The sequence below is a fragment of the Opisthorchis viverrini genome, assembly GCF_000715545.1.
Source record: "Opisthorchis viverrini unplaced genomic scaffold opera_v5_30, whole genome shotgun sequence".
NCBI lineage: Eukaryota > Metazoa > Platyhelminthes > Trematoda > Opisthorchiida > Opisthorchiidae > Opisthorchis > Opisthorchis viverrini.
This window is the reverse complement of record NW_008751686.1, coordinates 679,346-704,892: the sequence shown is the minus strand read 5'-3', so window position 1 is coordinate 704,892 and position 25,547 is coordinate 679,346. Positions and strand designations below refer to the sequence as shown.

The following is a 25,547-nucleotide window of genomic DNA, read 5'->3' as shown; positions in this document are numbered from 1 at the left end:
TTTATCAGATGACCGGATTTCGGATGCTAATTACTGCTGCAGCGATGTCTTTCAAGTGGTACCGGATGCACTACACATCATCTGTCTTCCTTCACGCCGTGAGCCTCAATACAAGGCCCGTTGACTTATTCCCTCCGGTCGCATCCACAGTCTAACTCGACTTTTCATTCGATGTCGGGAAGACTGTACACTCGCCATGTCTAAGAGCTGAATGAATTGGAAAGATGGACAATGGTGGAAACGTATACTGGTTCGTTTCGCTTCGTGCAACAGATTCTTTGCGTGTCTAACCTGAGTTTATCTGTAAAGAGAGAACTGGGTTGAGTCAAAGAGGTACTCGTGGTGAATGTGTTGAACGTGGAGATTTTAGTCTTTATAGTTTTGTGAAGACGCTTCCAGCATCTTTGGTTCTTATTACAAAGGCGCACGAAAGCTTCATCCCTTCGGAGCTGCCGGACCATATCTGTGAATCTTGGCGTGCGGAGAACTCCCCACAATGGATGTTGGCAGGCAATGGTTGTCCGAAAATGCAGGCTCATTTTTCAAGAATGTAGCATCCAGAGGGCGGGTATTTCCAGGCCACGGGTATTTCCAGGTGTGCTTTAGAGAAGACCAGATTATGCATGCAAAGTACAGACATTGTATGCAGGCAAACTCAGTCGCATTTGCAGTCGCCACTCCGGACGAAGCATCGGAACGGGCGATATTTTCACCCAACATGGCCTGTACCAACTGCCATTGCTACTCGTTACACTGGAATCCATTTTAGTGTCTCATACAAAGCATATCTTGCTCCACAGAACGGATTGCTCTTCGGAGAACAGTTTCAGCTCGCGTCACCATGCACATAAAAAATAATAATAAATAACCGTTCAGCTGTAGCACCCTTTCGATGCCTAGCTGCCATGCCACGCGAAGTAGGCACGAGGGCTGGGATACTGCCAGGTTGCCCAAGCCTAGACAGGGGAAGTCGAGAGGCAGAGGTCGGGTTCGAACTACGGACCTTCCGGTCCGTGCACCATGCACATAACCTCTGGTTCACATTGATTATTGGTGACGTATAGATGGTGGGATTTCCACAGCTTTCCGGTTGGATTACCGAATTATCTTTTGTTCTTTGTACGCTGCCTGTTGTGTGTGGTGAACCACACGGGACTCGCTACTGACTTAATCATTTGCTGACACATTACCAAACTGTTGGGGATATCAACTGACTTGGGAAGCTCGGGGCATCGCCTGTTGATCGCGTGTTTTCGGATCATTAAAGTTTGTGTCCGAGGTTTCTCGTCTTCTTACTATCCTATCCGCTAGGAGTCTGGATCAAGCAACATAGCTGGGAATAGAGTATTGCCACAATCCACATATCATATTGTTTGCTCGCTGCGTGACCGAACCGTAACATATTTGGCGACGCAAGATGGAGGCAGAACAACTCAAAGCAATGTTTGAGCAAAAACGGCAACTCATCAAAGTACTTACGGAGCGACCATCAACTGCATCTTTGGCTTCACCGGCTGCGTCGAGCGTCCCACAGTCGGTTGATGGAATCGCATGCAGTATCAACGAATTTTGCTATGAACCCTCAGCTGGCATAACGTTTGATGCTTGGTTTTGTCGCTATGAAGACCTGTTCAGGGTCGATTTTTCAATTCAACATGATAGCTGGAAGGTTCGCCTTCTGCTCCGCAAACTTGGACCCGCAGAGCATGATAAGTACGCTAACTATATTCTGCCAAAAAACCCGCGCGATTTCACTTTTGATGAAACGGTCAACACGCTTTCACAAATATTCGGTGAGCAAACGTCACTTTTCAACATCCGTTATCGATGCATGAAGCTAGTGAAGAGTGATGCAGACGACTTCCTCACATATTCTGGCATCGTGAACCGAGAATGCGAACGGTTCAAACTCGGATCGTTAACGGAAGATCAGTTCAAGTCGCTGATTTTCATATGTGGTCTACAATCCCCGAAGGATGCAGAAATCCGTACCCGACTCCTCAGCCGCATCGAGCAGGACCCATCCATGACGCTGCAGGCCGTCACCTCGGAGTGTCAACGGTTGCTTAACCTGAAGCATGACACCGCGATGGTCCAACTCGGGGGTCATGGCGGTTCCGAGGTTCATGCAATACACCAGGATACGCAACAGCCTGGCCCTGTCAATTCTGGCCCAACCAAATCGACCTCGCAGTGTTCTGGTCCGAAGCAAAACAAAGGCTCAAAGAAGACACCACCTTCACAATGTTGGCACTGTGGAGCCTGGCACTTCGTCAGGTTCTGTCCTTACAAGAAGCATCGGTGCCGCCAATGTAAGTCCGTGGGACACAAAGATGGATATTGTCAGTCACTGATGCATACGGCCTCTGCTGTTTCAAAGCAATCATCACGCATCCGTCCCAAACCGAAATCGAACCCTGTTGGCTCCTCTCTCAGTTTGCTGGCTACTTTCCAGATCAACACGCCAGGTAACCGGAAGTATCTGACAGTCACCGTAAATGGTCATCCAATCCGTCTGCAGTTGGACACTGCGTCGGACATTACCATCATTTCGGAGAGGCTTTGGCGCACGCTCGGGCAACCTCCGATCAGACAAGCAGCTCGAACTGCAACCAGTGCCTGCGGTGGAGAGTTAAAACTTTCCGGTGAGCTCCAGTGCTGTGTATCTTTTCGAGGAACTACATTTGTGGGGTCGTGTTATATAACGGCAACTGAGTTGAACCTATTGGGTCTTGATTGGTTCGATCGCCTTGGGTTAGCCGACATTCCAATCAGCGCCGTTTGCAATGCAGTTCAGTCTCCTACAGCGCATCCAGATCATGCATCCGACATTATGGAGCGATTTCCAATTGTTTTCCAGTCCGGTCTCGGTCAGTGCACTGCGACACAAGCAGTCCTCCACCTCGTGCCGGGAGCTACGCCAGTCTTCCGTCCAAAGAGACCAGTTCCGTACGCTTCCCTCCCACTGGTAGATGCCGAACTTCAACGGTTGGAAGAACAAGGCGTTCTGTCCCCTGTATCCTACTCTGCCTGGGCAGCGCCGATCGTTGTAGTAAAGAAACCTAACGGTGGCATCCGCATATGCGCCGATTTCTCAACCGGCCTAAATGCAGCTATCCAGCAGCACCATTATCCACTACCAGTACCCGACGATCTATTCACTGTTCTGAACGGTGGGAAGTTCTTCGCCAAAATCGACCTGGCTGAAGCGTACCTTCAAGTTGAAGTCGCACCAGAATCACGCCCACTACTGACAATCAACACACACCGCGGGCTGTATCAGTACAACCGTCTTCCGTTTGGCGTCAAAACCGCCCCAGCAATTTTCCAGCAATTGATGGACACCATCCTTTCTGGCATTCCAGGTGTGGTCGCATACCTGGACGACGTGCTGATCGTTGCTGTTTCCCCCGAAGAGCTTCGTGAGCGAATCAATGCCGTCTTACTGCGCATTCAGGACAATGGCCTCCGCCTCCGTCCCGAGAAGTGTCAATTCTTCTTGACAACTGTGAAATATCTTGGGTTCATTTTTGACGCCTCTGGTCGCTATCCTGACCCGGAAAACGTTCGAGCTATACAGCAGATGCCACCTCCTAAGGATGTACCATCATTACGTTCCCTTTTGGGGTTAATCAGCTACTATTCGGCATTCCTGCCTTCGTTGCACGACATCCGGCCCCCGCTAAATCGGTTGCTTGGAAAGGATGTCCCCTGGTGTTGGTCAGACGAATGCGAGGAAGCATTCTGCAAACTAAAGACGATGCTCAGTTCTGATCTGCTACTTACCCACTACGACCCAAAGCTGCCGATCGTTGTGGCAGCTGATGCCTCTAATTTTGGTGTCGGTGCCGTCATTCTACACGTCTTTCCAGACGGATCGGAGAGGGCCATTATGCATGCGTCGAAATCACTAACCCCAGCAGAACAGCGATACGCACAGATAGAGAAAGAAGCGTTGGCCTTAGTGTTCGCGGTTCGGCGTTTCCACAAAATGTTGTATGGCCGCCGTTTCACCCTACTTACCGATCATAAACCATTGCTCTCCATTTTCGGCTCAAGGAAAGGTGTTCCCGTACACTCTGCCAACCGCCTGCAAAGATGGGCCCTGATTATGCTGGGTTATGACTTCGATATTCAATATCGACGCACCACCGACTTCGGTCAGGCCGATGCATTATCTCGGCTGATCAACAACCAGCCAACACCCGAAGAAGACACGGTTATTGCGCATGTTGCATTTGAGGACCCAGCCGACCCACAGTTGGTCCAGTCCGTTCGTGCCCTGCCCGTGACAGTAACAGAGGTTCAAAGAGCTACCACAGCTGATGGAACGCTTCAAAAGGTGATCCGATTCATGAATTCTCGGTGGCCTTCGAATCTCAAAGATGATTCCCTTCGACAGCTCTTTCATCGCCGAGATGCATTAGCGATCGTAAAAGATTGTTTAATGTTTGGAGATCGCGTGGTGATTCCGCAACCTTTACGCCATCGAGTTCTTCGTCAGTTCCATTCTGGACATCCAGGAATCAACCGTATGAAGTCAATAGCTCGCAGTTACGCATACTGGCCGCACATGGACCAGCACATCACTGATTTTGTAAAACGCTGCTCCCGATGTCAACAAGCTTCAAAGAATCCGCCACACCAACCACCGGTTCCCTGGCCTCGACCTGAAAAGCCCTGGTCTCGGATCCACATTGATTACGCAGGACCGATAAATGGCACTTTTTATTTGGTTTTGATTGACGCTTTTTCCAAGTGGCCAGAAATCGTTCCGGTGTCATCTCCAACAACATCTAGTACGCTGAGAGTGTTATCCAACATTTTCAGTCAGCATGGATTACCGGAGTCCATAGTCTCAGACAATGGTTCGCAGTTCACCTCTGCTGAGTTCCGCGACTTCTGCACTCGACATGCGATAACACACGTTCGTTCACCACCGTACCACCCACAATCGAACGGTCAAGCAGAAAGGTTCGTCGACACATTCAAGAGGGCTTTGCTTAAAGCTCGAGGGGAGGAGACATCCGTCGAAGCCCTTCAGAGATTCCTGTTTGTGTACCGAACGACCCCGAATGACGCTTTGGCAAACCACCAGTCACCTGCAGAGGCACTCATGGGCCGTAAACTTAGAACTGTGCATTCTTCCATGTTGCCAACACAACCTACTGAGTCAAGGTCCATACCGGTGGCAGTTGGAACTCCATTCAAGGTGGGAACGCCCGTGCTTGTCCGTGACTATCGCCCAGGACATGATTCATGGATTGCAGGTCGTATCCTGCGCAAACGCGGTAGTGTAATGTACGACGTGTCGGTTGGTCAAGACACCTGGACCAGACATCAAAACCAACTCCGCTTTAACAGCACGCCGGAAACTCAAGTATGTTCGGGTAGCATACCGTTGGACATATTGCTCGATACTTTTGAGCTGAAAACTGAGACAGCTTCGAAAGAGGAGAGTGTGACCGGCAGCTCAGTATTTGATCCAACACTTCTTCCCAGGCGGTGGACAGACCGACGCCGCCGCCAGCCGGAGCGTATCCAGGTCGACCCCCGTCGAGTACGCTACTGACTTTTCACAAGGGGAGGTGTTGGGGATATCAATATCCCCCAGAAAACGCTGTTTTTATGTGTGCTAGCGAACTCCTGGCATCTTCAAGGTCAAACTATGAAAAATCAATGGCCTATTGATACTCCAAGAAAATTTAAATCCGACCACGTACAGGATACCATTCTTTCCACTGACTTGGGTTCGGAAGCTCCGGGCATCGCCTGTTGATCGTGTGTTGTTGGATTATTAAAGTTTGTGTCCGAGGTTCTCGTCTTCTTACTATTCGCCGTGCTAGGAGTCTGTATCAAGCAACATAGCTGGGGATAGAGTATTGCCACAATCCGCATTATCATATTGTTTGCTCGCTGCGTGACCGAACCGTAACATATTTGGCGACGCAAGATGGAGGCAGAACAACTCAAAGTAATGTTTGAGCAACAACTGCAACTCATCAAAGTACTTACGGAGCGACTATCAACTACATCTTTGGCTTCACCGGCGGCGTCGAGTGTCCCACAGTCGGTTGATGGAATCGCTGGCAGTATCAACGAATTTTGCTATGAACCCTCAGCTGGCATAACGTTTGATGCTTGGTTTCGTCGCTATGAAGACCTGTTCAGGGTCGATTTTTCACTTCAAGATGATAGTTGGAAGGTTCGCCTCCTGCTCCGCAAACTTGGACCCGCAGAGCATGATAAGTACGCTAACTATATTCTGCCAAAAAACCCGCGCGATTTCACTTTTGATGAAACGGTCAACACGCTTTCACAAATATTCGGTGAGCAAACGTCACTTTTCAACATCCGTTATCGATGCATGAAGCTAGTGAAGAGTGATGCAGACGACTTCCTCACATATTCTGGCATCGTGAACCGGGAATGCGAACGGTTCAAACTCGGATCGTTAACGGAAGATCAGTTCAAGTCGCTGATTTTCATATGTGGTCTACAATCCCCGAAGGATGCAGAAATCCGTACCCGACTCCTCAGCCGCATCGAGCAGGACCCATCCATGACGCTGCAGGCCGTCACCTCGGAGTGTCAACGGTTGCTTAACCTGAAGCATGACACCGCGATGGTCCAACTCGGGGGTCATGGCGGTTCCGAGGTTCATGCAATACACCAGGATACGCAACAGCCTGGCCCTGTCAATTCTGGCCCAACCAAATCGACCTCGCAGTGTTCTGGTCCGAAGCAAAACAAAGGCTCAAAGAAGACACCACCTTCACAATGTTGGCACTGTGGAGCCTGGCACTTCGTCAGGTTCTGTCCTTACAAGAAGCATCGGTGCCGCCAATGTAAGTCCGTGGGACACAAAGATGGATATTGTCAGTCACTGATGCATACGGCCTCTGCTGTTTCAAAGCAATCATCACGCATCCGTCCCAAACCGAAATCGAACCCTGTTGGCTCCTCTCTCAGTTTGCTGGCTACTTTCCAGATCAACACGCCAGGTAACCGGAAGTATCTGACAGTCACCGTAAATGGCCATCCAGTCCGTCTGCAGTTGGACACTGCGTCGGACATTACCATCATTTCGGAGAAGCTTTGGCGCACGCTCGAGCAACCTCCGATCAGACAAGCAGCTCGAACTGCAACTAGTGTCTGCGGTGGAAAGTTAAAACTTTCCGGTGAGCTCCAGTGTTGTGTATCTTTTCGAGGACCGGTTCGTAACACTAACTGTATGCACTTGGACACCAAAAAGCCGTCCCGACGCTGTTAACATTGGCTGCCTAGCTTCATAAAGCCTTAAGGTGCAAACGGCTTAGGTAACTACAGATTATTCACCGGTATAACCTGACTTATAAAAAAGTTGGTTGTGGACCCTATTTGGGGAGTTTTCCAGTGGCCATCTCCGTTCTACCTCTACGCATTGATCGTGACTGCTTTCCGTAATGTTCCAGAGCCTGTTATTTATAGTAGCTGCCGATTGACTACGGATTCACAACCATTTTCGTTCATTTTTGCGTTCACTGCTAATTGACGTGTTGGTGATGTTTTTGTACTATCTGGTTTCTTACGCTCACTAAAGAAGGCCTGCTTGTGATCTCATAAAACGCCCTTAGCCATGTCATTAGTGGTACTAACGTGGCTTCTTACCATGTTTATCAGTTTCTTCTACTGTTCTTTTGCATTTGTTCTTCGAGTAGAGATGCCTCCACAGTGTTTCTCTTGTAAGCTTACGTGTCTTCTTTATTTTAGCCCCCTTGTCGGGCATTTTGTGTCGTTCTTGCACAGGTGACCGGTCGCGCATCTCTGCTATCTCGGAAGGTATCCTTTGTGCCCAGCTCTTCCGGAGGCATATTAATATCCTTTTGCACTTCCCTGCTTTGTAAGCTTTGATGGTAAGTTACGTTATTTAATTTCTTGACCATTAAAGGGAGATTCGGCCAAAGTTGAAGCAGTTGGGGCCACGGACACTAATGCTCCCAATAAGCCGGAACTTTCAGTTCAGCAACCCGAGCAACACCTAGGTAAAGTTATCACAATCGATGTTCCACCTGGCCCTCAATGCTACTGGTAAGTACGTATGGAGCAGCCTATAGCTTGTGTCAGTTCAAGACCTAGAGACTTCAGTGTCGCAGACTTCCAGTGCAGCGTCTGTTATAAATGGTTTCACCTAGACTGCATTGCTTTCAACATAGGGTTAGTTGTATTTTGCCGTTCACCCCTCCTTAAATTATGTAGAAAATCCTTGCCATTTCTAACGGCCTACCACTTTATGTGCAAGAAGTGTAATTCTAATGGTGAAGAGGTCTTCTCAAGGAAACAAGCGAACTTTGCAGTGATGTGCCAAACGGCACTAGCCAACCTGATGTGGAGACATGGCGGGCGGTTATATTTCTCGAAAGAAAAAGAGCTGATCCCCTTTCTGGAAGAATTCTGGGAGGAACTGACCACACAACCACGAAAGTCCAACAACTCATGGTATCCGAACATACACAAAACTTTGGTAGATATGTAGCATTCTGTCTAACATTCTTACAGACTAGCAGCGATGCTTTCAAGACAGTTGATGTCGGCGAGGATTTGGTCGTATGCCTTTCAAATACGGTAAGCACCGAACATTTTCCTTGTAGCTTTCTCTGCGTTGCCGAAATTCGCTCCTAGTAGTCTCACGGCGCCTCTGGGGTACAATAAGAACGATACACTTTGTCGTTTTTTTATACCGAGATTGCAACCGGAAAGCACAAATTTTGAAGTGACAAAAACTCGAGCTTCCTGTCTGTGGAAATACTATTCGACTGTATAGTAATGAAATAATTTAAAACATCTGCTAGATTGTTACCGAAACAAAGCTTTCTGTAGGGGAAATTCTATTCGACTGTATAGTAATGAAATAATTTAAAACATCTGCTAGATTGTTACCGAAACAAAATTTATTTCGAGGATCCCTGAGTGATGACAGTTAAGCTGGACAACGATATCTGCGAACCACTGATCATTTGGTTGGATGAAAGTAACTCACAGCGGGTGCCCACTAAACGCTATAAATTGGAAATCGTTATGGAAATTTCAGAGTCACGGACAGGTATTAGCATTTCGTGGGATGGATCTCCATTCACACCATGACCAGTAGTCATCAAGTGTGTAATTTGCCACCAAAAGCAGTAGGTCCCTATACCAGGGAACTGGTCTTAGTTGTTCTGTCTCTTGAGAGGAAGAACTTTTTTATCCATCCTAATTAAACACGACCCCCCACCTTTGACACTGAATCCTCTGCAACAATACTGTGACACCACCCCGACGTACCAAGACCATATTTCTTGTTCAGAAACAATGTAACCGTGGTAAACGTAGGGCAACCCAATCAGTAAGGGTCATCTAGGATGGAACCAGAGATCTGTATTTGAGCATGGTGCGGGATCCAAAACACAGCAAATGTGTATTTCCATCAAGGGATTTTAAGGTGCTCACATGACATTGATGCAATATTCCACTGGACTACAGCTAGCTCTGAGACCATTGCACGCACTCTCTACAGAAACCCGTCTGAAGCCGCTCTGGTGATCCGTCCATATAACCGTAACATTTCAGACACATTCACAGGGCCCCTAAACATAAGGTGCGTTCTCATTCCAACATCATCCATTAAAACACGCTGTGTTTTCCGCATGTTCCGTAAATCAAACCGGCCTCCAAGAGATCAGGGAAGGGACCGTCTTTTTAGACTAGGTAACTTTGGTATCCATCTGTTTATGGAAGATTTCGTAGATGCTCACGCAGCTACATTAGATTTTTTAACGCATGGTTACACTCGTGTGCATAATATTGCGTCACCAATCGAAATTCCATTCTAGTGTTATGTTTCTGTGGTTTCCAAAGGCTGATGCAGCGAAAGAGCTCAAAACTTTATCTTGTTGCGTCATCGGTTGAAACTGTTTCCGTCGGTAAGAAAGAGCACCACTGGCTTGGTGTTGTTCAGTTTGCGCAGTACTCGTGGCCACTATGCTGTGAATCTGTTTCTTAGCGCTGGAAGCAAATGATAAAATTACTCCCGTTCATTCGAGCCAGCTTTCGGAACGATCACCACTAAGTGTAATAAGGTACACAGTTAGGTTGGGCCGTATCAGGAGGATCAGGATCTTCAGTGCAGCTGGCAACTGTGCTTGGAACTCTAATCTCTACATCTCACGTTTGAGCGCGCGTCGGACAATTTAACCCACAGCAGCAAACACACGACAAAGATAGAATTTGGCTGCCCCTCACTGTAAACCCCATTTTGAACCTGCAATGGGTAGCCTTCAGAAGCACAGGCCTGGTTGTACGTCAGTGAAAACCATCGTGATACCAGCCTGGTATTCGTCTCATCTAAAGTACTCTTGTATTGTTTTGCACAGTTCGATGGATTCCGGGAGAGACGGATTCCTGAAAATCAAGCTGGGTTTCGCCCTGGCCGAGGATGCGTCGACTATGGCTTTACCTTGTAACAAATCCCTGAACGGCGTCATTCCTTCACACGTCCCACGTTCGTCGTTTTTCTTGATTTTAAAGCTTCTTTTGATTCTGTCGATAGTCGGCAGCTCTGGTAGTGTCTGGTGGGCAAAGGTGTCTTCTAAATTTCCATCCATAGAAGCCCAAGAAAATGGGGGATCTTGAAGTACGACTGCACTTTGAGGGCGTGAACCTAAGCGTAATCATGCATCGACTTCCGGATTCTATTTGGACTAGCTTGCGCGGACTAATAATCGTCAAAAGAGTGCCTCTGTAGCACTCTTCAACGTAGGAGAACATGGGACTAAGAGCCACACACTTTGTTGATGTCGAGTGATTCTATTTGTCTGGTATGCCGGGGAGTACGCAGCGAAGGTTGCGTAGCTGCGTAACACTGCCACTTCTGTCACGCGGTCCCCATCCCAGAATATGGCAGTTGCCAATGCAACTGAGTTGACTCTCACTAGCTTTAATGCTTGGTTGCCAGGTCATTGACAGACCGCCAATCCAGTACAAGACTAGGCTAAGAACGCTGTACGGGGCAAACGACCCTCTGGCAGACGAAGTACATGGTCTAACCAGCGTAACATTTGGAGTGTGATCAACTGATCTGTCTACCTCAGCGTGACTGATCTGATGTTCCCACCAGACCAGACAATTATTTGAAGAAGCTGATGGTCAATCACGGAGAGCCTTCGAAGGTCTTTCACACGCAGCGGCCACACCATTGATCCATAAAGTAGAACATCGAACCGCGACATGGTACACTTTACTATTGACAGTCAAGCTGATGTCACGTCGGTGCCATAAATGTAGGAGTTTAGCGAACTCCACCACTTACCGATCCGGGAAGTGATTCCGGACCACCAGGACCTATGAATCTGCCCAGGTAGACTTATCTACCGCATCAGTCGATTTGATCCCACCCACTCATGTAGCAACACGTTATATTTTACAGATACGAAGCGCATACTGTGCAGCATAATTATTTAGGTTGTTTAAACTAGTTTGCATTTCCTAAGGGTCTGATCTGAAAGCAATGTCGTCGGCTTATCCAGTGTCCGTCAAAGTATTTTGATTCCACATATCTTTTCGGGAATGACGAAGCCCAGCTTAGTTCTCCCGAATCTGGTTCTTCCGATGATGATCAACCTGCGAACACTTTGGAAGCTCTGGCCGCTATGCGGATAGCCGGTTGGTTTCCGCACAAACCTTCTTGCACCCTTTCTGAACATTGGAATCACCGTCAAGGTGCTCCATTCCTTGGATCTTCTCTGTCCATTCTGAATAGGTAGATTGATTGAACCGCTAAGCTAGCGTAGCCTGTTGGCTGTAGTGCCACAATGACATGATTTATTTGGTAAATAGGTTTTCAGTGTGTTTCCTTTGTCGCGTCTTGTGAAGCACGTAGCCTTTTATCTGGGACTAGGCCTTGGGACGCATAACCTCGATATCCCTGATTATACGGGCTTATTAGTGAATGAACTGTGAACCACGAGGTCACTTCTGGACTGTCTGTCGATTTACAACACAATCAGTTTTGTTGTCCGTATTAACCATCCTTTTCTATCTTTTGCCAATGGACCCTCAGGATATAGGGAAAATGGGCCCGAGCTACGATCGGTTTCGGGCGCTTACTAGTCAACTTCGTACCAACATAAGCAAGTTGGGTCTCCCAAGTGCACTTGGGACTTCTGGACAGGGATTAAATGACTCGGCTGATGCTAACACCGCCAGCTTTGCGGCTGACCAGGATGGTGCTGGTGATGTGGTCGGTTGGCGGAAACGGAAATCACCTGGTAGTGGAACTGCTATTTCTGGTCAAATTAGTGCCAGTGGGTCTTCTGGTGTTTACGGACCGAGTGGTAACGGAACAGCTGCTGGCTTCAATGCGGAACATGTTGGCTCCGGTACGGGTGTCGGGTTAGACTCCAGTACAGATTTTCTAATGAGGACCGGTACTGGGCGGCTTAACGGTACTGGGGCGCCAGTCACAAGTGGCGGGCTTGGTGGCAGCTTGGTTCGGTCTACCCGTCGTGCTGGTGGAGTTCCAGGTCTATGTGGCGCGGCTGCAGTAGGTGGTGGTCCGTTTTGTGGTCCTGACGAAGGTCGAGCAAAGTTGAACGCTCTAGGATTCCCCATTGACCATCCGTTAAACAAAGAGGGGTACAGGTAAGGTACTTATCACATTATTTCACTTCGAATCCATGTTTTCTTGGTCTGTTTTGAATTGTTTGAATTGCACATTGGATTTTGCGTTGTCTTAGGTAGCTTCGAAGAGATTCAGGTAAAACTTGCCCTCGACGCCAGAGTTCCTTTTCTTGAGAAAACGTAGATGGAGTTTTTTCTACGAATTGCTTGTTTAATGAGTTGAGCGGACTAAGCCCTGGTATTTATCGATTTAGGTATGCCTGCTTACTTTCTTGTCTGCTTCCTCTGGATCCCCGTTTTGTGACAGTTTGGTTTAATCTAGGTAGTAAGCGATAAACTCAACTCAAAACACTTTTCGGCAACCGCTGTTAACCTTTGTCAAGTTTTCTGCAACCTTATGGGTGTACGTAAACGAAGCAGTAGAACAAATAAACAATCATTTGTCGTGATTGAGTTGTCCGTTGTCATAGTTCTTGCTTAAGGTGAGTAAACGAAGCTGGGTATGTATTAGTTATCCTGGCCGGTGGACAGTTAAAGGCTACCCACGGTTACCGAAATATTGGGTCGATAGCATCACGCCCTACTACTCTGTTTTGAAATATAAACCGTCTGATTATACTCCATACGGTGCCAAAACTTCTCCGTGATATCTGGAGCCCGGATTTCTCCAATTATACACTGAACCTATCCATTCTGTTGTGTCATCTTTGCACCCAGGCTGGTGTCTTGCCAAATGGATAGATCAGCTGTTAGGTCTGTTACATTTGTTTGAACTAGGCTTACTGTGGGCTTTCTGTACAATGGCCGTGTGAACCGTGCTTGAGTGCGATTTGACGTGTCGTTGCAGCTGGTTGACTAGCCGGACTTTCGTATCTCCGACGCCCTATTATTGTATTTACAACTCATACCGTCTCCTAACACTGACAGAAGCCCGATGCAGTAGCTCGCGGTAGCCGCATCTAATGGCTTCACAACTGTTACCTATGATAGATGGGTCGGTGGAAAATTAGGTTGCTTTTAGGACGGTCACCCGCCCGAAATTGTGAGCTGTCCTAGCCTCATAGCTGTTCTTCTCCGCGCTGCTATTGGATCTGTAGTTGACCATTTTATGGAAGCTGGTAATCGGCGTTTAGGGTGGGCTCAAGTAGTGTGGTTCATGAAATCCTCCCTTATGGCCGTTACGGAACAATCTGCATTAACATCCTCCTACTTAAAAAAGACAAGTAGTTCAAAGGTGAGCTTTCGATATCTAAACAAACCTGTTTTTTTGCTCACAGATACATACTTGTGGAGGTAGACAAACATGCTTCCGGACGAGATCTTTGGGACGAATGTGAGCATACCGCTGGAAAACCGATTCCTGGACTATTTTATCGCGTGTATCTTAGCCCCCAAGTTGTCATTTCATTGAATGATCGTGGTAAGTTGCCCAGTGTGTAGGCATTGTCAAGTACGTTGAAGGATATTGCTGTTGCAAGCTATGCCTGTCTCCAGTTCTTAAAAGCAAGTTTTCGGGGTCACGGAATGCTTATCAGATGACTGATAACAATCTAAGTGTATTGCTTCCTGTGGTAGAAGCTTGTCCGTAAATTTATGTATAATCCAATATAACTATGATGTTCAGACGTTAATTTTAATGAAGGAACGGTAAGTTTGGCTACATCAGCTGTGTTAAACAGAATGGTGGGAAATCATTCTGTGAGGGTGTGCTGGTTTATACGTATGCATTTCGTTGGTGTCTGTCCTTCTGACCGAATGAGTAATTTTTCTACTGACCAGTTTATAGGGGCGGGCTTAAATGCGAATTAAAAATGAAAACAATTGTATGGTGAAGACGTTTTTCATCTTTGACACAAAATGGTAAGTACTAGGAGCTCGACGTTGAGTCACCCTGTGTTGCTTTGTGTTTTTGTCCAAGGGTTTTAATACACGTTCCGATCATGTTGCATCTTTAGCAAATTGCTTTGTTAAAGTACTGGTCAAATCATATCAGTTAATGTCCATAATAGCTAGTGGTGTAACTGTGTCACGTAGTAGTGCGTGAATCACCCATCGTTCTTTCTGACAGTTGGCCGTTACACTCAGGCCAGTGACAATGTTATTACATTGGAGTAAATTTGCCACTTCTGAAACTCATCTGATCTTCTGTACTGGAATTGAGTGTTTCTTGGAATAGGGGTCGGACTAGTAAACTGTGACTCTAAATTATCTCACCAATGGATAGTGAGTGCTTCATTTTGTTCCAGTTCCTCACGTGCGAGTAGTTTACTTAAGCGGTCCGCCCATAAGACGGATGCCAACATAATTAATCCTGTGATGATAACGTGGTTTCTGATATCTAGAGCGATGTGCTGGTCAGGTACAGCCTCCCGGCCCGTGTTTTGTTGGTAAACTTCTGCCGCTCATACTCCGAGAAAAGTTTTCACGCCGCGTGCACTTTCAGTAATTGGAAAGGGAGGACAGCAAAATCTCTGACGAACACCATTCTGGCTGATGAACTCAAAGAGGTACTCCGTTGCCCCATGCTCCCATGGGTGTTTGAGTATAGGGATTGGAGAAGTTCGGTGTGAAGTTTGAAGGAAGGTCATGGCCACAGGTTAGCACGGTCGACTGAGCTAAACACTATTTTCAGATCTAAGAAGGTAACCATTTTTTCACTTCGACGTTTGGTAGTGCTCGAGTTATCGCAATTTAAAAGTGCGGTTAATGCAAATGAGAGATTCAATTGAGTCTCTCGTGAAAACCAAGTTTATTTGTAAATGAATGTATTTCTTGGAAACAGTCTAATTTGGGTTCAAGTAGAACATAAGGTTGACGGAAACTTGGGGACTGCGCCTACCTGATAAGCCCCAAGAAGAACGAAACCAGTCGTGGACTGTCGAGGAGTTTTCAGCAACCTTGTGAGTAGTTTCCTTCATGCGATTACTGCGTTTACGATCCTTTAGCAACCCTGCTTTACTTTCACGGCTGACGCAAATGCTGGTTAGTCTGCGTTAGCTGATATCTGCCATCAACTCAAAAGTGATGGTGCTTAAAGTGATTCGCACATCCAGTCCTATCACTGTTTTTTTAAAGGTGGGAATGACAGATGTATACCATTTCTTTGACATTTCATTTTCCTAATTCTCTGGAGGATGTTTGTCAGGCCATGAGCTTTTGTTTATGCCCATTGGGTCTGGACTATTCTGCTGCGTTCAGATTGGACACACTCTTGAGATTTTTTAAACATATTCCACTGTTTGGAAAATATTATGTGGTCCTTTCATTGCGTTTTTGAATAGATCTTTGAGCAGTTATATAACTGTGCAGTTCTGGTGGCGTGTTCGCTAACATACGCTCATTCCACAGCGCCAGCCCATATAGGTTTTCGTGACCCATCTGACAATTGTTTTCAAATTACAGGTCACCGTTTGCGTACATTCACAGTCGCTCTTTGACACGCTAACTGTCATTCCAGCTTGGACCCTTATTCAACCGAAACGTTTACCCACCAGGACAGCCATCTGGAGGCAAATCTTTTGACAAATCTGGCTGACAAAACATCCGTGATTTATGAACTTTACAATGCGATTATCCTCGAATCAGCTTGTTATCGAGGCGATGTGATCTAGAGTTATGTCCAGGAGGTGGAGAGATGCAGGAGAAATGGTCCAGTTAATATTCAAACTTTGTTGGCGAAATTGTTGTTCTAGTTGTGAGAGTAGCTAGAGACGCCACAGCATTCGAAGATAGCAAGCTGAAGGTTAAATAGGAGGGTGTAAGTAAAATATGGCGCCTGATGCAATACGTCGAAGTAAATGAGATACTAGGTAGTACGGAGGGGTAGATATCGGACGGATAAATTTAGTGACTGTCATATGGGTGCAACCAACCGAACAACTTTTTTGAAGTATTCCTGAAGGCATTTGATCAGTTTGCTTGTCAGTAGTCTTAGTCACTTGGCATGAACGTGTCACACAAGTGTCCAAAGGGCGAATTCTTCAATTGTAGCGGCTTGTTCAGGCTGAAACGAGATAGAACAGCACTGAGAACCAGCTAAACATCGGATAACGATAGACAGTTCATTTCATCCTCAATACAATATAACTTGGAAACCTAGGAAGATAGACGTTTAAAATGTTTCCACTTTGAGATAGTTACGGTGAATTTGGCGTGTCAGAGTTTGCAGCCCCATTTTACAGTCCTCTTTCATATCGTTAGCGACTGATTTTGAGCGTTGTTTGACCTGAAGCGCTTTGGGCGCAAAGATGCCTGGGATTATTTATGGAAACGGTTGGTTTAATAAATAATGTCATAAAAATTTGTGAGCCAATTGAAAACGCTTAGTATGAGTCCGCGAAGGTTTTTGGCATAGATGATTTGGTCGTAGTTCTTCCCGCCCCCCCCCCCCCNGAAAAACGAAACCGATTTCGAACGTACCGCGCGCTGTTGTCATATATAACACGACCCCACGAATGTGGTTCCTCGAAAAGATACACAGCACTGGAGCTCACCGGAAAGGTTTAACTCTCAACCGTGGGCACTAGTTGCAGTTCGAGCTGCTTGTCTGATCGGAGGTTGCCCGAGCGTGCGCAAAGCTTCTCCGAAATGATGGTAATGTCCGACGCAGTGTCCAACTGCAGACGGACTGGATGGCCATTTACGGTAGCTGTCAGATACTTCCGGTTACCTGGCGTGTTGATCTGGAAAGCAGCCAGCAAACTGAGGGAGGAGCCAACAGGGTCCTAGCACTTACACCTACCCAACTGAAACCCTTAGCATTATTCCGCAAGTGCGACAACCACCCTCCTAAGTGTTCTTAGTTATAATTTACCGCTTTATCTATCTCTCATGCAGACGTTCACTTCCGGCGAATACACCTTCCGCTCTCTGGATTGCATAGAATGTCTAGTGCCTTCCATCGAAGTTGTCGTCAAGCCCGTCCCCACAGACTTGGTTCCATTTCCTCCCCCCGGCCTTAAGCTTTTCCACCTAGCTAAATTATTCCTAGTTCTTCAAGCCCGGCCCCATTCCTGAGTAACTCCGTCAGCTCTATTTAATGTCTGGTGCCTTGTTTTGACTGGATTTAACTAACCTCAGCCAAAATGAAACCTAAGTTCCTCGCTGTTTTGAATCACTATGCATCCCCTTAACGCGCACAGCGCACACATATCAAGTGGTGGGTCTGAAGATGCGCCGTGAATGAAGTACTTGGTTGGCCCCACAGCCCAATCATTCACACATACACATAGCACCGGTGAACCTCTACTTGACAGAGTGGTTCACACTAATGCTTTATCTTCGTTTAGCCATAGTACACAGGCTCTGAACATCTCCATTCCACCCATATTGCCCAAACGGCAGTTGATGTTTATTATTATTATTATTATTATTATTATTATTATTATTATTATTATTATCCCATTTCATATCCCCTCAAACTCACTATGTTTTGCAAATCTCCTCCCATCCCCTCACCTTCCCAAGCCTTAAACTTCGGAAGTGCCCGCTTTGGACGATCTGGTTAGCTGATCTCCACTCCACCTGGCCATAAAATCCCTTTCAGGCTGAAACCGCATGTGTAGTGCTCTGTGAATGACGTGATCCCCAGCTAGCCATTAACTTGTTTACGGCCACGGCTGTGTATCAGAGATGATGGTAATTTCGGAATATAAAGCAGCGGTTTGTAGGACTGACCAGGGGACTATGGGGATATTGTCATACCTCATCTGATGACGGTAGGTCTGTTGGGACCACTTCTAGACCGGTGGTTGGACTCGCAAATGCTACAAAGTGTCAGTCTGCTTGATATGGGCATGTGTGCATGTGGGTGCCAATGGTGATGTTGGCCATGAATTCTGGGCCAAAACAAGCTAAATCACGGTTGGATATAGTACATGGGATGTGACATGGGTTTGGCTTGTTTGTAACACTGTTAGGTGCTATTTTCTAGCTGTTTGTAAATGACCCACATTCTAGACGCCCCGGAGTGTTCAACCCGCAACGATATTGAAAGTGGCCTTCTGTTTTCAAACCTTCTGTTTTTCAAGCCTTCTGTCTCAAACTGCTTTTTCGTTATTTATATCACCGTGCTTTCGGTATACCTTACGGGCTGTGTAGGTCGTTCGGAAAACCGTTTAGCTGTCCCCACCCAACTGGACTTTTAGGTATGCTGATGGATTGTGGCTACTATCCGGTTTCTTTACGTCGAGTTAACACTGATATACAACATTCCCGGACGATTCTACTTTCCGGTGCAAATTGCCTTCAGTCTTAGTGAATATACACTCATTTGCAAACTAATTTGGTTTTTTCGCGCGACTCATCTGGAACCCAGCTGAATCCCTTGGTTTTGATGTTTCTAGGCAACTCAATGTGCTGCACTAGGCCGCCTCATGTTTCAGTCGCTACGATATTCGAGATATCGCGATACATATACACTTTGCACTGCACTACTCATAAGATTGCTGAAAACTCCTCAACAGCCCACGACCGGTTTCGCCCTTCTTGGGGCTCTTCAGGTAGGCGCAGTCCCCGAGTTTCCGTCAACCTTATGTTCTACTTGAAATCAAATTGCACGAAACTAGCGATTATGCACTCATTTGCAAACTAATTTGGTTTTTCGCCAGACTCACTTGAACCCAGCTGAACTTCTCGGTTTTGATGTTTCCTTGAGTTTTATCTATCCCGCATTAGATTCCATTATCATAGTTCAGTGTGACACGCAAATCTCGAAACGGATCGCAACTCTGCTTCGGGGTGTCAATTCACGAATATGGGCGAAATATTTGTAACAACATATAGTTGATACTACTGTATTATCTGCAGTTTACTCCAAACAAAGATTACAACGTTATCGTTTTCAAACTTTAACTAATAAAGTGCACAAGAGTCCGAAATTTCTGCGAAATTCCAGGCTTTATGTAGCTTGAACAGGGATGCACGATGGTAATTTTTGGATTTTCTGCCGAATGCTATACACTTTCCCTTGCGGTCGTTTGTTGCCTTTATGTATGCTCATTTTTTCCGGTTGTTCCATTGTCTCAGCGTATGGGGAAGTTGGTCATTTAAGTTGACCACCCTTAGGGTGATAAACCACAGCATTTAAGTGTCCCGGTGTCGAGTAAAATAACTACTTGAATATAGTCATTCTCTCTCAGGTTTGCTCTGGACCGAGCAGTTGGTTTTCTGTTCTATCTCTTTGCAGCCAATCATTTGAAGCTTCACGAATCACAATTGATGATCACTGGGGACAAAGGTTACTGTATGGCACGCGCAACTCATGGTGTTCATACTGGAACTTGGTACTTTGAAGCAACGATAACGGACCAACCAGAAGGTGCAGCCACTAGGATTGGTTGGTCCCAAGTTTTAGGTAAATCTGTTTGACTTTTTCGGTGCGCTTTGTTATATCTTTTACATTTGACGTCATTTTGACGCACAGTTGTCACGTAAATTACAGGGCCCATGGAAAAGGATGACCTACCGTTATGTCGCTTAGGGTTGGTTGGGTAAGGCATTTTCAACCACTGCTTTGTCTCTAGTTCGCTTCTCTTCCGTTTCCTCTAGTTCAAGTCCACGCACCCCTTTCGAATAGAATTATTTTTAAAATCTAGGACCCAGTTTTGTGTTCACAAACTACTAGAATAACGCATGAGGGAACATGATCTACTCCTGTTCGACGGCCACTTCTTTATACCTGACCAGAAAATCACGCTAACATTCCGCTGTTTTCTGCGATTATAGCTAAACGAATCTGTTTCGAACTGACCAACTCGGTGGTGAGGACAGCTTAATTGTAGTCTGAGTTATTGCGTTTCAGAGTTTGCGGTCGGAGGTTGATTACGCTATTGCCATAGAATTGTTAGACAGAAGGCCATGAATGTATTCTGTTCGATGTGTATTCATACCACATACCAACAAAATCGCTTTCCGTATTTATCACTGATGACCGTCATCTTCTGAATTTCAGGAAACTTGCAAGCACCTTGTGGTTATGACAAGTTCAGCTACTCCTGGCGATCTCGCTTTGGTACTGTATTTCACGATTCACGTGGTCGACACTATGCTGATTCGGGCTACTCGAAGGATGATGTTATTGGCTGTATGATTCATTTGCCCACAAACACGGGCAATGCCTTGACGTCTTCGGAAAATAAGCCAACCAAACCAAACGAGCCAACAGATAGTATGGACTCTGCTGAATCGCTTTCAGTCAGCGAAGCGCTTGCCAAAGTAAACGCCGCATCGGGTCGCTCAACTAATGTAGGTTCAAAAACGCGTCCTTTGATGGTCAACCAGTTATTGGAAACCTACAAGGATCGTGTAAGTCAATAATGATTGCTCTTCGGCTGTCATTGTCTCCATTTTTACATTAAGTGAATACGACTTTATTTTTCCCGCTAAACTAGGTGTACTACCCTGGTCACCCAGTAGATATTATCGTGGACTTGCATTTGGATGTCTTGAGCTTGATCCCCATACGGACTGGGCTCGCAGGAGTGATAAACTCTGCAGCTGTCTCATCAATACAGTAGTATAGCATTTGATGGAGATAATGCCAACCGTAATGCCTTGGGAAACGAAAAAGACCATCAGTTGGATGGGCTAACACGAATATGAACGTGTTCATTTACCGTTCTGTTGAATTGACTCACAATACGCATCACAATACGCAAGAAGTCAAACAGTACCTGATAAGGAAACCTTGCTTACATAAGAGGTGGAGTGCTCTTTTTTGATTGGGACTGTATAGTTTGTCGTACTTTGTTTGTCCCTAGCTTCACCGTGGAATCGCGGTTACTTTGACTAGGCGGTAGCTAGTTGATGTGGTTCAGACTGTTTGGTGGTCAAGTTTACAGCAATTCTGAAAGAAGCGACAACTAACGTTAGCGTGAATTTCGAGGAACACAGGCGGTTTCATCTTTCATTGTGTTTCATTACCAACCTTGCTTTCCACGATTTTTTGGAAAGCAGGGTTACTTCCTCAATAAATGATTGACGTCTCATCCTTGTCTCAGATGCGTCTTCTTGAATGATTCGACTGTACCGATGTGAATGATTATCTAGTTACAAACTCTCATTGTGCCCCTCTCCTTTCCTCTCTGATAGCCTCTGATCAAATTCCGTAATTCATATTACTTCGAGGAGAAGGATGAACCGACCAAGGCAGAGAAGGCACTTCGGGCACTACCTGGAAGTAAAGTAAGCTTCACTCTTCGGGAAGGTTTGGTAAACAATCAGCGAATTCATTCTCAACTTCCTCTCTTCTATGGTATGATCGTATGACTTATGTGAGCTGCGAGTGCCAGTTTTTGCATGTTACAAAACCAACCGTTTGCCGTTCACACTGCACAACGTATTAGGGATATGGAATTTCCTTCCAAGTAAGCAATATCCTCATCTCCGGGGTCGCTCTTCGGTCGCCGACTTTCGTTTCCACATCTGGACCCGGATCGCCAAAACAGCCTTTTGCAGAATGGGAAGCGCTTGTAATTATCCTTCTTTCTGGATTCCATTAATGCCAGCTTTTACGCGTGCCCATCGGGCCTCCATATCAATCGAGGGCTAAGACTAGAGGTCAATCCGGTGTACAAGTGTGAGAAAGTGTGGGGAATCGAGAGACGGGAAAATGAGTCCGTAGCTGATCGAAACAGACGATAGAAGAGGGCTTGTCATCTGAAGTCCACAATCTAACTAGAATGGCGACATAAAGTTCGATTCCAAATAGAGTAAGCTAAAAGAGGCGAGAGAGAATTTCCATAGACAAAGATTCTTTTCCACGGAGTTCGCTCCTTACTTATTGTTTATAATTACATCGTCCTTGGGGAAAGGGGATGGGTATCGTGTGACACAAGTTTTGCAGATTTCTCTTCCACAAGCACACCTGTTGTTTGTGGGTCCTTGATTTTCCCGGATGATTGATTTCGAAGTTTGACGAGGTGTGTGAAACTTGGACGGTCGTAAGCTTCTCTTGGTGCGATTGTTCTGATTGTTCCACACCAAAAGAGAGGAGAAAGACGCTGCTCTCGTTTCACTCTAATTGGAGCTCAGCGGTAGCATACATTCCTGACCATATTCGGGTTTAAACTTCTATCATCTGACGTGCGCACTTATCACGTTACCACTACCTCTCCAGGGAGAACAAAAGGACTGTCCAAACAAAATTACACATATGGCTTTACCAATCCTACCAAGTACTTACAACTAGTCGAAATTTTCCAGCAGGTTTGAAATTTCAATAGTCCCACCTGCCCACAAAGTCCTGACAGGTAGTCATCATCCTACACAATGAAGATAATGTCCTGGCTGCCGCCTGAGGCGCCGGGCGAACCACACACATCGCTTAAGCTTGGACTTGCCTGCCTATGTAGGAAGGCTAGCTCGCGTTCGTACAGCGTGCACTGGTTGATCAGTGGTAACACGCTAGCCAATGTGTCAGTTGCTCAGGGCTAAAATGCCGACACGCTCGGGTTTATGAACCTGCCTAATTGACCGTCAAACATCAGTACATGTTGTATGCAAGCTGTTTTGGTTTGAAACATTTCTCACAAAAAGCCAGACGAATTTTTGAAATGTAACTAGAAGCCTGCTATACCAGAGGTTTGCCGGACTATTAGAAGCTTGATGTTAAGTGGAATCATTCTTTTACCTTTTCATTAAGTTGAGTTGGTCTAGTCCCTCTTTCCCAGATATCTCCAAATACACTTCCCGCGAAAACTGTTTCTTCAGCATGTGTTGTATTGTGTCCGAATTCGCTTGAACGGTGTCCAGATGCAGGTTGGATGGTTGCTGTTGTAGCGCGTCATTTAGATCGGTCGAGCGACATAGTGGGAGAAGATGATGCTGAAGTTTGAGCTAAACAAAAACTGTTTCTTCAGCATGTGTTGTATTGTGTCCGAATTCGCTTGAACGGTGTCCAGATGCAGGTTGGATGGTTGCTGTTGTAGCGCGTCATTTAGATCGGTCGAGCGACATAGTGGGAGAAGATGATGCTGAAGTTTGGAGCTAAACAGATTACTAAAACTACCTATTATGTGACGAACATCTTGCTGGTGCCTCTAACTCTTTTGGTATCTTCATGAAACTCCATTCCATCTAACTACCGCCACCGAATTTGTCAGTATGCTTATGTGGCTGTTTTGGAGAATGGTTCCTGTTTGATCACTATGTGTGTGATATGTGTCTCTCTATGACGTGTTTTACCAGTCTTATGTTGGTGGCCAACACGTCGGTCAACCCCTACTTCTCAGACAGCAAAATTCGCATTCGCCGAAAATCAGCTGACGGAATGCCAGATCGGCTATGAATCTATCCCAAAGAAGCAATGAACCTATCGCGAAACAAAATACCAGGGCATTTTTGGAGAGAAAGGGAAACAGAATGCTCCTCGTTAGTGAAGACATATGCAACTTCTCTAACCGTTTCTTCCATCGTGCGAGCACTGGTAACAGAGAACCCACCTGGCTGCGTTTTTCAGAAGTCTGCCGAAAGTGATTGCGTTGCTAAAATATTTTCGTTTTACTGTCCCCCACAATACTTCGATATGAGTTACCATTCATCAGTTGATACTGGTGACGAGCCCATGGTGATTAGGTTTGGCCTGGATCCCATTGGCTTATTCCCTCTAAATTCTGTGGCATTTTCACAGATTTTGCTTGTACTTCGCATACCTCTAACTCGGTGCTTCACCCCTTCATGCAGATCACTTTCTATCGAAATGGTGAATGTCAAGGTACTGCGTTTACTGACATCTATGCCGGCCTCTACTATCCCGCAATCTCGATCTACCGGTCTGCGACAGTTTCAGTAAACTTCGGGCCCAACTTCAAATACCCCCCGCCACGTGATGAAGCGGATTGGCAGCCTGTGAGTACTGACCTGGACTAGGACTAGCTTCATTCGTATTCTCGGCCTTGTCTGTTGCGCGTTCCTTTTCTGAACTCAGTAACTCGTATTCAGTCCCGTTTGGCGCTTTTGTTTTGATGCTCCGTTTATCCCTTGATTCTGGTATCCCTTTTACTCAGTTATTTGATTGCGTTAATCCTCCATCACAACTACATGTAAATTCTGTCTGTATGATACTCTATCGGGAATTCCGTTACTACGGTTTCTTCTAATGTAATCGACTAGTGCAAGAAGTAGCAAAAAGTGAACCGTTTACTACCATTGGGCGACTGCCATCGGCGCACGTTTTATAGCCCATCGCTACATGCGTTATCAGGTGTACTGGGACCGTGATCACCGGCTTTGCTTATTCCGTCTTCAACAGGTTGACACCTGTCACCTTGGCAATTTTACTGGGGGTAGTGATATTCAGCGACCTCACTGGGCCAGGGTATTCGTGCATCGATCCCCTCAGAAGAGTCCATTTAGAACAATCAAACACAAGACGTTTTGTGTTTCTAAACTTGTATTACGAAAGGGCACGAAGGCTTAGTTGTACTCTCTTTTGTGACACGCGTATGATGGTGTCTTACATGCAAATGGCTGTCGTTTTCATATTCATAGGTACAGCAACATTATCTCTCATCAAGGAAGTTCACCTCTGTGTCAGCTTGTGACTCATTCTTGAGTACTTTATGTAGGCCAAACAATTGCAATATGTCGCCTTCGGTCCGTGTATTTTCTGTCCTTATTTCTTTGCGTTGGTAACTTACAATTAAACCACAACTACACGGTCTACGTCGGATTCACACACAACATAAGCTCTTGCTACCGGTTCCTTCCTCGGGGAAAGCACTGTAAAGTGTCGTTGGCTGGTTCGCTGAGCTGGGCGATTTGGTTGCAAGCGTTTCATCACCAATCGAGGTGACATCATCAGTGCGTAGTTGTGCGTAGCGGTGGGTTAGTGGTTGTGCGTTCAGTAGTGTTGCGTGTGTTGATATACGTGCTGGTAGCCGGGGATGACCTTTGACCGCGATTAGTTATTC

General features: G+C 46.1%; 1 protein-coding gene across 1 annotated transcript in view; it reads left to right on the top strand.

Annotated features, from left to right (window-relative positions):
• Positions 1–8,080: 8,080 nt before the first annotated feature.
• The window catches only part of T265_02450 (hypothetical protein), a gene marked incomplete at both ends in the record, with an annotated part of 18,798 nt that continues 1,331 nt past the window's right edge, over positions 8,081–25,547 (top strand). The window contains 8 exons of the mRNA XM_009166699.1: positions 8,081–8,503; positions 8,539–8,604; positions 12,077–12,657; positions 13,914–14,056; positions 19,823–19,990; positions 20,588–20,940; positions 21,727–21,819; positions 24,319–24,483. Coding sequence (XP_009164963.1) covers positions 8,081–8,503; positions 8,539–8,604; positions 12,077–12,657; positions 13,914–14,056; positions 19,823–19,990; positions 20,588–20,940; positions 21,727–21,819; positions 24,319–24,483 — 1,992 coding nt within the window. The remainder of the gene's footprint in view (positions 8,504–8,538; positions 8,605–12,076; positions 12,658–13,913; positions 14,057–19,822; positions 19,991–20,587; positions 20,941–21,726; positions 21,820–24,318; positions 24,484–25,547) is intronic.